Below are 16,454 nucleotides of genomic sequence, written 5' to 3'. Positions count from 1 at the left end.
AAAAATTAAATTAATTGGAGATAGCAAGAACTTATAATTACCAGGGAAACGAAATCATTGATCTGATGCCATTATTGCTGACAGTTGTTTTTCCATAATTCCCACTAACCAGCCTCTGTAATTACATGATAATTTAGAGACTGATGACTTAAAAGTCACTTGTAAGTTGCATCCCAATTACATGAAACAATGAACTGTTTGAATCAGTCCCCAAACTGATACCAAATTATCTTAAGATATACTTCTACATGGAATCAATCTATTTTTTTTAGTCTCCATTTGCAATTGTTTTGGATAAAAATGTTTGGTACACACTTGATTAGAAGAGAAGAAATTAGGCCGGACGTGGTGGCTCACATCTGTAATCCCAGCGCTTTGGGAGGCCGAGGAGGGTGGATCACGAGGTCGAGAGTTCAAGATCAGCCTGGCCAAGATGGTGAAATCCCATCTCTACTAAAAATACAAAAAATTAGCCAGGTATGGTGGCACATACCTGTAATCCCAGCTACTCTGGAGGCTGAGACAGAGAACTGCTTAAACCTGGAGGGGTGGAGGTTGCGGTGAGCCGAGATTGCACCACTGCACTCCAGCCTGGGCTACAGAGCAAGACTCCGTCTCAAAAAAAAAAAAAAAAAAAAAAAAGAAAAAAATAGAAAAGTGGAAATTAAAATGAAAACGAATACAGGCTGTTCCCCACAGGTGCATATGCCATTAGGCAAAGCTCCTGCCTTCTCTTCATGTCTAGATCTAATCTATGGTAATAGTCTCAACCTTGACTGCACATTGGCATGGCTGGGGAGGTTTTAAAAATTTCCAATGCCCAGGCTACACTTGAGACTAAATAAGTCAGACTCTCTGGGTGTAGAACCTGGCCATCGGTATTTTTATTAACTTTGCAGAAGATTCTAACATGCAACGAAATTTGCTAACCAGTGAACATGTACAGCCTAGTTAATGAATTTCCAAGTAAACTGGTGGTACCAATTTAATTTAAAATTGGCACTGGGAAGCACATCTATTTTTGTTTTTCAACTCGTCTGTAGAAATCTCAACAGAAATGAAGCTATCTCTTTAAAAGAGCAAAATAAAAAGTAAAAACGGGATAATAAAACCTTGTGGTAGACACCTTTAGAATGTCTACTCAGATCACAGGGACTCCTTAATTGCCTTCCTCCCTCATCCACAGAAGAGGGTCCTGGTGGCCCCTGGAACAAACGAGCAAATTGGAATCCCAACTCTGGGATTTTTGAATTGAAAATGGGAGTTAACATTTCTGCATGGTTGGGTATGTGGGCACTGGAGTGGCTGAGTGCTCTGACAGGTGGACTGAGTAGCTGAGAAATGTACGAGAAGAGAGAAGAGAAGAGAGGAGAAGAGATGGCAAAATCAATCAGAGATGAGCGGCAGAGCCAATGCTTCTAGACTCCCAGGATAGACATCTGTGGTTTTTACCTGCCTGACATCCCTCCCCATTTTCTTAACAGTGCCCTCTACTCCCTCAGGGAGTATCTCATTCCCATTCCATGTGGTCCTGGGGATAACTGATGAGTTAATCCTACCATCCTCTTGCTCCTTGAGCAGAGACCTGAGGCATAAAAAAATGGTGCTGTCAACTTGGTGTCCATCATCATGAGAAACTGTTGGTTGCTGCTTTAGGGATCTCCGGGGCTGCTCTGATGTCTGTGCCTCCCAGAGCTTGACTGTTCAGCAAGTCTTTGAATTCTGGGATCAAGGGTGTCTGTTGCTTGCAATTTAAGAATCTCAACAGAGTTCACTACAGTCCTCTAGGTGCCAGCCCAAATCTATTCAGAGGCCTTATAGCCTTATAGCATTCTGTTTTGGGGCATTTGAGGCACTCCCGTATCCTAATTTTTTTTTTTCTTTATCTAGCTAATGTTGTTTTTGATATTTATAACTACAAGCCTTCACTAATACAAATTCTAATTGACTCCCTTGTTTATGTAGATGGTCCTGAGACTATTTAAAGCAGAAACAAGGCCTTCCAAGCCCTATTCCAATCTTTAAGGTCATAATCAAGATAACCCAACTCTTTTATCATTTTGCATGCTTTGGAAAGCTTAATTTATTCCTTTTCATTTTGTAAGTATGAAGATCTTGGAGAGAAATTTATAACAAAGGCATACTTTGTGAACAACAGGATTAAAAGCTTATCAAACACAAATATGGTTCTAAATAATGTATGATACATGGAATAGGAGTCCAAATCTACTCCTGAAAAAGAGCTCTTACTTCCTCTATCAAGCAATATTAAATGAAATTATAGTACCACCATTAAATCCAACTGTACACCAATAAATTTTTATTTCCAATGGTACTCTTCTTTATTAAAAAATCTTTATTAAATAACAAAATATGCCAGCTAATATAATAAGTACTTCCTTGAGCTCAATATCAATATAGTTGGCACACAATTCAAGGCTGTCTACCCGAATGCAGGAAGCACATGATGTTTTCCTTGTGATCCAGCAAGCAGAGTTACACGGACATCAACTGAAAAACCAAAGAAAGCCTCTGGGATTTCTCCAGGCCCAGGTCACAGGAGTGGTGTGGGGGGTGTGTGTGTGTGCATGTGGCAGTGGGGGGATTTCAAAAAGGTGATTTCTTGTGAAATATAGATCTATGGAGCTAGATGTGAACCTATTATTAGAATAAGAGATAATTGGCAAAATATTTTTTTTTTTAAAGAAAAATATAGTGCTAAGCAGCTTAAGTGATTAACAATGTTGTGATCTTTGGCAAACTCTGGATGAACTATAATGAAATGGAAATAGTGGGGCTAGTGCCAATAAAATGTGATCATAAAGTGTGACTAGTTCACAATGTTTCCTTTTCTAAAAGTCGAAGAGAGGGAAAGTATCATATAGGAAAATTCTGGAAAAGAAAGTGGAGTGAATGAAAAGAAGCAGTTTAAAAGCTATTCTTTTTACCATTATATTTATTTTTAATACAAATGTCATAAAATAAAAGGTACCCAGGCATCTTTTAAACAAAAATACATTTTCTGTATATCAAGCCATCATTTACAGATTAACACTGTAAAAAATTTGAATGAATAACTCTTAATTTGTTTACATAAAATTATCTGAAATAAACAAAATTTTACGTAGAATGAGAACAAACAAGAACCAATTCAAACTCCTAAAATCTTGCCTCTGTATTAATTTCTTCAGTTTCAAAATCATACTCATCTACAAAAGGAATGTAGGATTCTTAACATTGAACATTATTTACAAAATGAATTCGTTTCTCTCAGTTACTGTTGATTCTGTGTCACCCAACACACAGGTTGTGGTGACTCTTTGAGGGACCCTGAACTGCTATCCTGCTCCAGCCGGGAGTGCCTGTTCCCCGCCCTGGAAGGAGGCATTATACCAACTCATAGTATTTCCCAGTTTGGGGGTCAAAGTAACAGTTCAGACAAGGGTCATACAACAAAGTCAGTACTTCCTCGTCCTCTTCCACACTGAGGTCTTCTTCACCTGTGGGGAAGGGGAACCACAGACACGTTAGCTGTTGGCTTGGCTCGGAATCCCTAAACAAAGGGCAACAAAGCAGGAATCACCATCTCTCCTGGGGGATTTTCTTTATGCAGGTAGAAGGTTTAGGCTGGAAGCGAGGAGCACTGTGGAAGCAGTGAGACTCTACACATGCAGTGCCAGGTGGAGAAGAAACACCAGTGAGCAGAAGGACCAACTTCATGACAAATGACAAGAAAAACTGAGTGTGGAGAACTGGCGGGAGGGGAAAGAAGAAAAGGAGAGCGCCAAAAGACTTAAGAGTTGTGCTCATTAGGATTAGAAAACTTGCCAGGATCCAAAACTAGTTGTCAAAGTTCTAAACTTCTTCATGGGCCAGAGCTGTACAAAATGCAAAACAGTGCAAACTAACTAATAAAATAGAAAACTTGATCCTCATTAAATCATCCTAAAAAGGCTACCAAACAAATATGAATTAAAATAATAGAACTATAAGATACATAGAACAGACAATATACACAGAAAACAAAATGTCAGGTGATTTGTAGTTTTATTAGTGGTAGGGGAGAAGTCTGTTAAGTTTTTTGGGGATACGAACATGGCTTAATGTTTTCTCTTGTGACAGGCATTTAGATGGATTGGACAGAGAGGACCCCACCTACTGTCTAAGTCATTATCAAGGCCTGTTGGCTTCCAACAAACGGCATGAAATAAAAAAAAACTGTTTTAAAAAGATGTTTCCTGAGCACCTTTTATGTGCCCAGTATTGTGCTAAGTACTTTCGTGTTCACAAGTGAGTGCATTCTGAATACTTCTGAAAGTTTATGTAATGAGTTCAGAGGCTGAGAGGGCAAGACTTTCCCAGCCAGAGAAGATCAGAGAGTAGGCTCAGGGAGAAAGAGGTGACTAAGACAACACTCCTCTCTCTTCAAAAGCTATTAAAGACCAAAACCAAACCAAAACCAAACCCCAAACGAAACCCAACTGAAGCTTTGGGCTATGTGCTCACCAGGGTGAGCTTCAGAAGAGTTTGGATGCTGGGCATGGTGCAGGGCTCACTTATAATAGAGGTTCAATAAAAATGGAATGTTTCTTGAAGGTGTGAATAAAAGTCCATGATCTTAAGTGTCACTGCCCAGAGGAAGGGAAGATGGTGGTGGTGGTGGTTGTGGGGTTCCATCTTACTCAGCCAAAATCAGACCAAGCTGGTACCTGAACATTGTCAGGACATTGACAAACTGGAGTTAGGTCCAAGGGAGTGGTGCCTAGATGGTGAATTGGGGGTTTAAAACTGTACCACAGCCATTCCTCTGCCCAGTCTTCTCCTAACCATCCAAAAACACATTTAGCATGATCCTTCCATGAGCCGGACACTGAGTTAGGTGTTCAGGACATGATGGTAGGAAATAATCCCTATTCTTAAGGACTGTGCAGAGAAGCAAGTGAAATGTGAAATCAGCTGCTTCTTGTGAGTTGAGTTCAGTGTTAGCAGTCCTTAATAGTGGAGTTCAACTGAGGAATGATTACATGTCTTGCTTGCTAATACTTCAATTGGTAGAGCCCTTGATGGTTTAGAAAGCACTTTCTCATGCAGTAGTTCCTTTGGTCCTCATGACCCTGTGAAATAGGCAGGAATTATCATGCCCATTTTATAGATGAGGAAATCAGGGTTCACAAAGTTGAACAGCTCATCTGAGGTTGGTTGGTGAGTGAGAGGCAGAGCTGGTGACAAACTCTCAGTTTCCAGACGAAGAGTTCAGTGTTCTTTCTACCAGTCAGAGTACTTTGTACCAGTTTATTCAGTTGGACCTTGATTATGCTAAAAGAGTGGTGTGACATGTTTAATTTGGGAGTTATTACATTAAATTTAGACATAGGAAAGACTAATAAAAAATTTAAAGGTGTCTTACATTTTAATAAATCAGCTTTGGAAACAAAGAAATCTGATTTCTTATAGTCCAAAAATATTGTTAAAGATGAGAGTCCCTGGGGGAGGGCAGAGGCAAACAGTTCAATAAGTCCAAAGGAAATGGGCTTGTTAACTCCAGAAAAGAGAAAGCTTAATGAGGTGACAGCAGCCCTTCTGGATTCAAGCATATGAAGGGTGGCATAGGAGTAAGAAGTTAAGAAAATCTGGGGCTCCAGGAGGAAGCAATAGGATCAACAGGTGGCAGCTAAGAGGAGTCATTTTTTTGGGGGTGCTTAGCACAAGGAAGAGTTTTCTAAGCATTAGAGCTGACCAGCAAATGAAACATGTACTCTAGAAAGGGTGAAGCAGAGAGTGGGGCAACCATTTGTGCAGAATTTTGTAGATGAACCCTGCTTAGGAAATGGGACCAGATCCAATAATCCCTGCAGTGCTTTTGATGAGCTTCTGTGACTCTGGGCTGCAGCAGTTTATATCTTTGAAGCATGAAAGGACTTTGCTAACAGCCACATGAGCACCCTGAGCTAACAGCCACATGAGCTGACCTGAGCACCCCGCACAGTCTCTAATTAAGAACAGGAACTCAGAGAAGGAAGGCTGCCTTTCCTTTATCTTCTTCTGTTGTCTTCAGAGTCCCCAGGGCCCTGCCTCTGTCCTTGAGAGTACTCCTCAAATGGTCATTCCATATTGAAAATGACCCCCTTTAGATTACTTTTTCATATCAAAGGAGAATATGTACATCCTCTACTTTCATATACTCAATCCATTATGCCTTTAAAGTTTGGACTACTTGAGAGAAATGAATAAAATTAGTTTATCAATTAGTATCTGCTACGTGATTGAGCTGGGCATAGTCTAGTTGTGAATGTGACACAAACACATGACACAAAAGCAGCTACTAAAGATTAATGAGGAGTTAAACTGGAAGGCTCTACAGCCGAGTGGCTAAGTGCACTCAAGGGCTCTAGAATCCAATACACTGGGGGCGAATGGAAGCTCGGCTGCTTACAGCCTGAAAGCTGGCTACAGATCATTTCACCTCATCGGACCTTGGTTTCCTTGTTTACAAAATGGGAATAACAACGCCTATTTGGTAGGGTTTTGAGGAAGATTAAATTAGACACTGGTAATATGTATAACACAGCACACATAGTAGTTGTTTAATAAATGATAGTTACTATTAGGGATGATAATAAAATAAATCATGAACTATGGGCTATAACTTTCTTAGTAACTCAGGATGGAAGTACTGATATAGCTTAAAGTATAAGAAAAGGCTTCATAGAGGTAGGAAGGATGACGTTTAGATGATGGAGTCAGACAGACTGACTTCCAAATCCCATTTCTACCGTATCACAGCTGTGGGATATTGGGAAATTCACTGCTCTGAGCCCCAGCTTCCTTATATGTAAAGTACAGATAATAACAGTACCTGTCGTTGTTCCTATGAGGACTAAATAACACTCAGCACACGTACACAGTTAAGTACTCAGTAAATGTTGTTAGCACCATCATCATGGAAAACAGGATATGTGAGCTAGACACAAGAAGGGTTATGTACATTTATACCTTATTCCCTACCCCAAAACTGAATCTGTTTGATTTTTTTTTACAACCCCAAAACATAGTGGATTTGAAAGAAATAGAAAGACTCCCAATTAGTTTTATATAGAACATTATGATAAATTCATCTTATAAATAAAAAAACAGTTCTTACACCAAAAATCATGTATGTTTCCAAAAGTAAAACTATTTTTTTCCATCAGGTGTAACATTTAAATCACATATCCCTGAGGTAAATGATTATGAGTGAAACTCTCAGGGACCTGCCATTGGATTCTGTCTTACTCCATCAGCACATCGTGAGGAACTCTGACCTCTGGCACATAAGAGTTATATGCTATATAATTATTTAATGTATTCTGTGCCTGCGCTTGCAAAAAAGATAAAATTTTAAGCTGGTGCTATTAAATGAGAAAACACAATATATTTACAATCAGTCAGGAATCTTTCAAGATGAAAACAACCATTGTAATGGCCATGGGTCTTTATCACCCATTTGCAAAGGGATCGAGGTAAATCCAATTCATTAGTAGAGGTTTTGCCACATAATGCATACAAACTGGAGCAATAACTGTGATATAAATGCATTCGTTCCAATACATATCACTACAGAATGGGACCCTCATGCATTATAACCATGGGGACTAGGATAGGTTTTGTGGTTTTTTAGTACCAAAGCTTCAAATGGATGAATTTTAAAACTACCAACAATGACATTCATACAAAAATTGGGTGAGATTATGTATAATTTTATGTTGAAGTAAGTGCTTTAAACTTACATAAAAGGTTTTGTTTTCATTGTAACTTAATTTTCAAAGTCTCCAACTTACATCATTTTGCCATTATAATCCCTACGTAATGAAATTATAATATCATTAAGCAATTACCACTATGATGTCAAGCATTGGGAAATGTTTTGAAAGGTAATTATCGTGGATGGGTATGGGGTAATTTTCAATTATATTCTTGGATAGAGCTGAGTTTGTTTTTCCTCAAAATGCTAAATTGCTCTATTTAAAGATTGGCTACAGAAACTCTAGAAGGACAAATTAACAAATAAAACCATTTTCTGCTACTAGACTAAGAGCATCTGGATAGGGGTCCAAATTACATTTTTTTCTCTTCTACACACAATAAAGCCATTTCTAGTGAAATAAAATTACCTTTCAGATAATAATCTATTTACAAACTTTCAGCCTCATCCACTTTGAAATTGGTTAACGGCAATAACAGAAGAAAAACCAATGGAGCCAGACCAAATGCAGCAACATAGGCTGCCCTCCTCTCGGTAGATCAGCTCGGGTAAGTAATCCCTCCAGTTCACCTTCTGAAAGTCAGTTAATATAAATGTTTAATTATCTATATTTAATGCATTTTAACTGTAGATAATAGAAAACCTACACGTACACAAGATATCTCTTCAAGCTTGAAAACAAATGATGTGGTTCCAGTTTATCAGATTTAAAAATCTCTGAATCAAGACATTGAACTTGATTTTCGATTTTCTGACACTGCCATCTGCATTTATTTTAAGTTAATGTATTTTCTCTCCTATAGATCTTGAGAACTGATTGACTGTATTTTTATGCGCATGCTAATACACTATTGTTTAAGCAATTCAACAGTGAGGGATCACCATTTGGAGCAGTCAGCCTTAGGATCAATGAAGATGACATTTTAGATAAGATTCTGCTGAGCACTGGGTGCTTGCAAACTCTACCACCAACATATCTCACAGTAGGGCAAAATTAACTCACACCAAAGCCTGAGAAAGTCCACTGTGAACTGCTGAATTTCGGTTCTCAGCAAACATGTGCCCTCAAATGGGAGAAAGATAAATAACCAACAATGGAATGAAAACAATGAAATGCTACTTTCTTCTAATTAGAGGGCTATATTGTTTTTGAAAGGCAAATAACATGGTATTATTATAGTTCAGGTGTCATTTGGGCAATAGGTACATTACCCCTTTTGTAAAAACTGGTGGCTATATTTTACTTGGAAAATGCTATTTTAGGAAATCTGTTGAAGAATTTGGATCATTAATTAGGAATTACTACAATTTCATTCTTTCCAGGTAGTCTCTACTTACAAATATGCAGTGATTCAGATGTCCAGTTGTAACTGTGTGTTTTACAACTCTAAACACACTTTGTTACACTTGAAGGAAGGTACCTCTCCAAGGTACTGAGCTCTGAAGTCAACAGAGCCCATAGTCTCTTAGGAGCCTGATTTTAAGCAAGGTATCAACATTGAGCTATGGGAAAATGCATCCCAATTCCAGCAAGGAAAGCTGGGACCAGCCTTCTGGGTTGCACCTGGGGGATGGGTAGGTGGGGTGGTTCTGGAATAGGAGAAAGAGCCTCAAACACCTGCAATGTGTTTAGCTCTACTGGAGAGTTCACTTCCAGTGCCCCTGAAAAGAAGGCATCTCTTGATACTAGTGAGGCACTGATTTCCCACTTCTCTAATCACTTCCTGCAGAGAAGACTCCCCCAGGACCCTGAGAGCCATATAAGAGAAAATATCACCCTACTCACAGGGGAAGCAGCGGGGGCTCTGCATTAAAGGAATGTTAGAAATACCATGAACCATTTTATAATCTGAGAGTTGAAGTGGGGTCCTATGGGTCTAAGAAGAGTACCAAGGTAACTATTATTTTATCCAGAAAGCTTCAAGAAAATACAACTTCCTAAATTAAAAAAATTGCAGTGGATATTTCAGTCATGTGGTTCTTAACCACCTAAATAGGGATTCTGTGGTCATACTACAGTGTGGGATGTAAGGGTGTGGACCCTGGTCAGACAGGTCTGGGTCAGCGTCCTGATGCACACTCAGGGTCTGTGGCCCAGGCTAGCCCCTTACCTCATCTGTAAAGTGGGAACATAATATAACCCCACACTAAGCAGTGTTGGGAGGAGGTATGAGGTAATGCACAGAAAAATTCCAAACAGTGCCGGGTACACAACGGTGCTTTATTAATGCTGGCTTATTATTTTCACATCACCAATATTGCTCTTTTGGGGAAAGTCTCCTTTGCATCTGAAATAAATCTTCGAGGTACAAAAAAGATCAAAGAATAGATCAAATCATTCTCATATTTCCTATGGCCAGTAGAGTCACTCATTCACTCATCAAATATTTATGGGGCATTTACTGTGTCCTAGAAACCACACTAGGCACTAGGGGTACCAGAGTTGTTCAGCAACTTTTAGACTCAGAGTATTAGGTAAATGTCAAAGAATTATGTGGCAGTTAATAGGAGGGCAGTGAAAGAATTCCTCTGTTGGAGAAGAGCAGGCAGCCAGATCCTAACCCCCACTTTAGCCAGAGCAGAGCTTTTATCTCTTCCATACATGAGGATTCCTTCTTTCTGGTTAACTGTGAGAAGCCATAAAATTTCTGTAAACTCTTTACTAGTAATTTGGATATTACATCTATAAAATAAGCATCTGCTACCTATTTATATCTCATGGGAGATTAATCAATGTCCATGTGGGAATATTCTGTGTGGCTTTGCCATAAAAAAGGTACAAGAATATTATTTTTATGAGACTCAGGCAATTCCCAAACTCCTTCTGAATGCCTTTCCTACTCAAAATCTATGTAAACTGCAAGATAGGGCTACAGGCCTGAAAAGAGAGGTCGTTATTATTCCATTTTGGAGCTGGTAAGCATGAATAATTTAAGGGTCATAACTGTAAAGGAACAAATGTCAAAAACAAATTGACAACTATTCTTTGAGCAAAGTATGGTTCATTTTCAAAAGGTCATTTTAGTAGTTTTCTCAAATAAGTTCTGAAATCTTAACTTCCCATTTTTACATTTCACACAAGCTCCAGGAAAACACATTTTAGTAAGTGTTAAGGGCACCATGTCCAGGGTAATTGATATTCAGCAAGTATGTTACAGCCCAGGAGGAGCTGTGAAGAGCTGACCGTTTCCCATCCAGTGGGATGTCAGAGATCTGAATGCAGTGCTCTTCCTGCCGGCCAACTGCGCTGGAAATCGGGCTGTTCACTTGAAGGTGGCATTCATGCACTTGAGACATTCTGGATGAGCAGAAACTGGCTGTGACACAAACTTCTACTGAATAAAGTAGGGACAGATATAACTCATGCATTTACTTTTGTATGGCCTGGGGCAAGTTTTCTAGAATTATGTATTAGGCAGAGTATATCTCCCCGCTGTTAAAATGCAGTAATACCTCCAGCTGCAGAAATGCATCTTGGCCTTGCCATCTCTGATAGAGGTATGATGGCTCAGCACATCCCTGCACTGCCCTAAGTCCCAATGTAACCATGTGGAAGATGGGATAATAATAGTATCTATACCTCACTAGGCTGTTGTGAGAATTCAAGTGCACATGTAGGCCCAGAACACAGGAAGATTAAATAAGTAGCTATTATTATTTATATCCTACAAGTCCAAAAGTGGGCAATGCCTTTGCCTGTGAACTAGTTCTCAGGCACCACATTCACATCCCAGTGAAATGGTTCTGTAGAAAGGGCACCGATGTGGGAGAAGCCTGGGCCCTAATCCCAGCTAGGGCTCTGACTGGGCATTTGATCTTGGTCAAGTCATTTACCTCTTTAGGCAAATTGAGGGGTTGGACCACATCAGTGTTTTTAACTGGTTCATCAGAGCCCCAGGGCAGGATTCTGAGATCCTAACCCCCACTTTAGCCAGAGCAGAGCTTTTGTCTCTCCCATACATGAGGATTCCATATGAGATTTCACTTGAAAGAAAAGTTGTTACTGCTTATGAATAAAGTTTAAGAGCCATGGCATAAGGTGATCTATAACTTTTTAACTGCCAAAATGTATGGGTCGAAGTTCAATACTCTCACAATGAAATTTTAGAAATATATCAAATATACCAAAAAAATTGGAATGGGGGGAAAGTTGAAAGTCAGATTTCAATGAATTGCTCTACTTTTTCCTGCCAAGCTTGTAATAAAAAAAAGGACTAGTTAAAGAGTATTTCCCACCCTCCTTTCCTCCCTTTATTCCTTCTCTTCTCCTTTCTAATGAGAACATAGAGAATCTAATATATGCTGGAACTTGCACAGGGCACCAAGGATCCAGGAGTGAGCAAACTGACAGTTTCCTAAAAACTCAGAGGTTACTTAGGAGGAAAGGCAATAAACAAGTAGACAAATCAAGATTTTCAGACTGTGAAAAGGCATGCAGATGATGTCAGAAGGTGAAGTGAGATAACACAGTGAGTGGCAGACTGATCTACTTAGGTAAGAGTGTCCGGGAAGGCTTTTAAGAAGATAAGCAACATGCAAATACCTAGGCCCGGCAGTTCCATATCCAATTATCCTGCCCTTCATTCAGCTGTTCACTCCCTTGGCCTTGCCTTAGATCTGGTCAACTGTGGCTACCTGTCATTTCTAATAAGCATGGGTGGGAGGAGAAGAGGGCAGGCTCAAGGCTAACAGGTGACCAGAGGTATCTCTCTCTTTTTTAAAGAACTTAGCCACTGAGCCCTTGAGATATTTTAATTTGCTTTTTCCTGTAGATCAGAAACTCTTAATGGAAAAATAATATTTCAACTCCTGGTTTTATATATACATATTTTAGTAGGTAATCTACTTACCCAGTTCAAAACCCACAAAGGATAAAAATATCCTTTGGGCTGGGCTCTGGGGCCAGGATGCATGGGTTCAAATCCTAGCTTTGTGCCTCAGTAGTTGTGGGACATTGGGCAAGTCATTTGAGAACTTTGTGCCTCAGTTTCCCCAGCTGTAACACACACACACACATACACACATGCACACACACAGCTTCCTCCTGGTGGTGGTGTGAGGGCTAAATGTAATGACTTGGTGTCTGGCATAAAGTAAGTGCTAAATGAATGGTGTCATGCAACAAGAACCCAGGAAGGGTTCCAGACTGCTCACAATCATACTTCCCTTCCCCTTTCAATGATACAAACTGGAAACTTGAGCCCATAATTTTTCTTCAACACTTTAGCAGAACAGATGGAAACACTATCTCAGCATACTGGTAAGTATGGACTCTTATGCCGCCTAAAACTATACAATTAACAGGCCATTAACCAAATAGGAAACACTGTTTTTTGATGGTGTTAATTAACTACAAACCACTCAAGCATATCAGAAAATGGGAAGATGGGCAAATAGAAAATGCTCGTTTTTGGAGGCATTAATCAACTACAAACCACCCAAGCATATGGGAAAAGGGCCAGGGACAGCTGATAAAAATCCAAGGTGACAGGCAGAAGGGATGCTTGATCTGGGTAACACTGGCCAGCACATTTCTAAAATTCTCTGAATTTGCCCTCAATGGAAGTTCTGTTTACTTTCAACATAACTGAGCTCCTGCTGTCAGAACCGCGCTTGGCAACGGCGACTTTAAGACATCCTTCCAGCTGCTTCTCGCTAATATATTCCTTGGGTGCCTTTGCTCAAGGACCACGCTCTCAGTTCCTGTGGCTTATTTAGGACACCTAACATAACACATTATTTGTTCCCTCACAGCAAGGTCTCCTCCTGACAGCCAAGATTCTATTTTTCTGTCATAAGTAATTATAAATGCACACCTCTAAAAAGATTCCCAATTTGAGGGGTATAATCTATTTTAGATAGTAAATCACAGAGACATCTCCATCCCTTGGGCGGCCAAAATGTACAACTCAGATGTATGAGCTCTCACTCTGAATTCTCCATACCTAAAGAAAAATGCGATGCTCTACTTTGTTTCCCTGGGGCAGTTAGGAAAAAAAAAAACAAAAAAAACTGGCACTTTTTTGGGAGCAATTTATATTGGTTTCACTTCCACTTTTTTCAAAGCTTCAGATATAACATTTCCATCTTCAAAATTCAGCCCAGGAAACTGTCTGAGAGAGTCCCACTCTGAGGTTATTTGTCACTCCAATTATGCACTTGAGATTTACCCCATGACTCTGCCATCTCAACTCCTCAGTTTTCACCAGAGATTCTCTTATGTTCCTCCACCACGCACACCTCACAGTCAAGTTCCCTGCTCACAACCAGAAACTAATGGTTCATCTTTATGGCTCACGCCAACCGAACGAACACATTCATGGAAACAGGTATCTGAGTGATATTGAAATATCGTGTCTGCTGTATCATAATGCCAACAGCTGGTATTTGGTAGGCATTCTAAGTGCTTCATATATAGCACCTCGCTGAATCTTCACAAGGAACAATCGGGGGAGCACTATTATTCATATTATTTTATAGATGTAGTAATCAAAATTCATAAAGGTCACACAGTGGGAATTGGTAGCGCTGAAATTCAGATGAAGGTCAATTTGACATCCAAATTCTTATACCTTAAACTATATTTTGCCCTGGTATTAACCTTTAGAAGAACAAGGGTAATTTCTCTCATCTTCTTTTTAGTTGTTAAGAATCCATTATTCTAAAAAATGAGGTTCAGGTTACCTCATTTAGGGTGTGTAAGACTAAGTGATCAACATTTAATAAAAACAGTGGCATCTCAAAGTGATGGATTCTCTCTATTTATAGTAAATTATTTTTATTTTCTTGTGCATGTCGTTTTTCATATTCCCACCTTGAACACTCAGACTTTCAGAGGAATCTGGACGCTGCTCAGCCGGCTGTTGACTGGGAGGAACAATTGGTGGGCTCAACATATTTAACCAGTCCCTAAAAGAAAACAAAGTGAATGAGCATGTCTGGAGTTCCACATATAGATTTTATGTTTCCCATGGATTTTCAATTCCCTGGGGCTTCCACAAAGAAACACTTTTTCCTCCTTCATATTTCAGAAAGACAGATGTCCAGATATCAATATCCAGTTTTGTAAATCGGTTAATATGAAGTCAATCACTTAACTAGCCAGTTTGAGAAATACTTCAACTAAATGAATATTCCTCTCAAAGTTTATTATTGTTGCCATTAAATTATAGCAGAATTCTTTTCACATAATAAATTATTTCAATAACTCAGAGGAAATGCAGCTGAGATGAAGCTCCTTATGAGCTTTGGGTAAGAAAGCCTGACAAAGTCACAAGCCACATGTCATGGATGGTCACACTCCACAAGGTGACTCAAAACTGAAGTCAGTCTTAGAGCTGCCATGGAACCCAGCAGTGGTGGGAGTCAGTCTCTCTTAACTTGGGGCTTTCAAGCAGTGAAGGGAAAAGAAGCGGGAAGTGAGGGCATTTCCCCATCTCTTTACTTTCCTTCCTACTGCACTCTTTCCCGGTCTCTTGCTTCCTCTTGTAGATACCTGGGGTGTACTATTCAAGCTGGTGACATCCAGAAGGCTTGAGTCACTGCATGTTCTACTTCAAGCCCTTCTCATCTCTAAACTTACTATTGAGCTTCATTAGAGGTAGGGAGCAGTTAGGAGGATGTAAAAGATTTTCCAATGTGAATTCTATTTCTTGCACTGCTATTAGTGCCCTATATCATTTACCTTATTCTTCTCAATAGGAGTATGTCTTTATAACTAAATAATTTCTGTATTTCCTATGGTATTAATCTACAATGGGAGACAGTCCTAACCAACAGCTAAGAGCTGATAAAAATCCAGGCCAATTCCAGCAATGTGCTACTGCAGGCCAATTCCAGCTCTGTGCTTCCTACAGTAAGAACTTGGCCAAGTCACTTAGCATTGCTAAGCTTCATCTGTGAAAAGGAGATAATAATAGTGCTTCAGAGTTGAGTGTTAGGATTAAACAGAAAAAAATGGGAGAAAAACATTTGTTGTGAATATGGGTACAGAATTAGCACTCAATAAATTTCAGCTTTGACCGCTATCATCTTCATTATCAATGAAGATCATGGTGTGGACCTACCTATAATGATAAATAAACCAAGGTAGAAACGGACTTTGTTGGAACTAAATCAGCAAAGGATGGTAGAATGATTACCAGTCTACACAGCAGATATTTTCCTTACAAACTATTTGCTCTTCCAGCATAAAAAGCATATTAATGTCAAAATTACCTAATTCCTACTTATAATATTTTACAACACTTTCAGTCACTACTCACCATAGCTATCACTAGATTATGGCTGGTGAAATAAGCAAGGTGAGCATGCTGTGTAATTGAATTTCATAATAACACATTAAGGGCATCAGAAAGGATTTGACACAGACTTCCAAGCTAATGGGGCATTTTCTGATAAGCACTGTTTATTTAGGCTACTTAATTATAGCAGACCAAAAAATTTCTGCATTATAGGAAATTACAAGGTCATATACAAATTACCAGCCCAGTGACCTCATTACTCACTAAGGGTGATGAAGAACAGGGATGAACAGGAGAAAATAACGTTATCACATCATGACACCCCCGGTTACAAATCAGAAACTGTATCATCGCAGTAGGAGCTACCCCAGTGGGGAAAGTGTAGGTGGAAGTTGTGTGAATGTTATGAAATGTAAGACACTTACTTCTTAGGTCAATAATTTGATCAATGTTTTTCCTTTTCAGCAGTA

General features: G+C 39.4%; 1 protein-coding gene across 3 annotated transcripts in view; it reads right to left on the bottom strand.

Moving 5' to 3' along the window:
* Positions 1-2,405: 2,405 nt before the first annotated feature.
* CFAP20DC (CFAP20 domain containing) overlaps positions 2,406-16,454 on the bottom strand; it is a 307,024-nt gene continuing 292,975 nt past the window's right edge. For 2 of the 3 annotated variants that reach the window (XM_007984801.3, XM_007984802.3), the window contains 2 exons: positions 14,556-14,650; positions 2,406-3,500 (listed from right to left, as the gene is read on the bottom strand). In XM_007984801.3, coding sequence (XP_007982992.1) covers positions 3,388-3,500; positions 14,556-14,650 — 208 coding nt within the window. In that variant the 3' untranslated portion in view covers positions 2,406-3,387. The remainder of the gene's footprint in view (positions 3,501-14,555; positions 14,651-16,454) is intronic. The other variant, XM_073009987.1, reaches the window with a different exon arrangement.

Source organism: Chlorocebus sabaeus, chromosome 22 (genome assembly GCF_047675955.1).
Source record: "Chlorocebus sabaeus isolate Y175 chromosome 22, mChlSab1.0.hap1, whole genome shotgun sequence".
In the NCBI taxonomy this organism is placed as follows: Eukaryota; Metazoa; Chordata; class Mammalia; order Primates; family Cercopithecidae; genus Chlorocebus; species Chlorocebus sabaeus.
The sequence above is the reverse complement of the archived record's forward strand: the minus strand, read 5'-3'. Positions and strand labels throughout refer to the sequence as shown.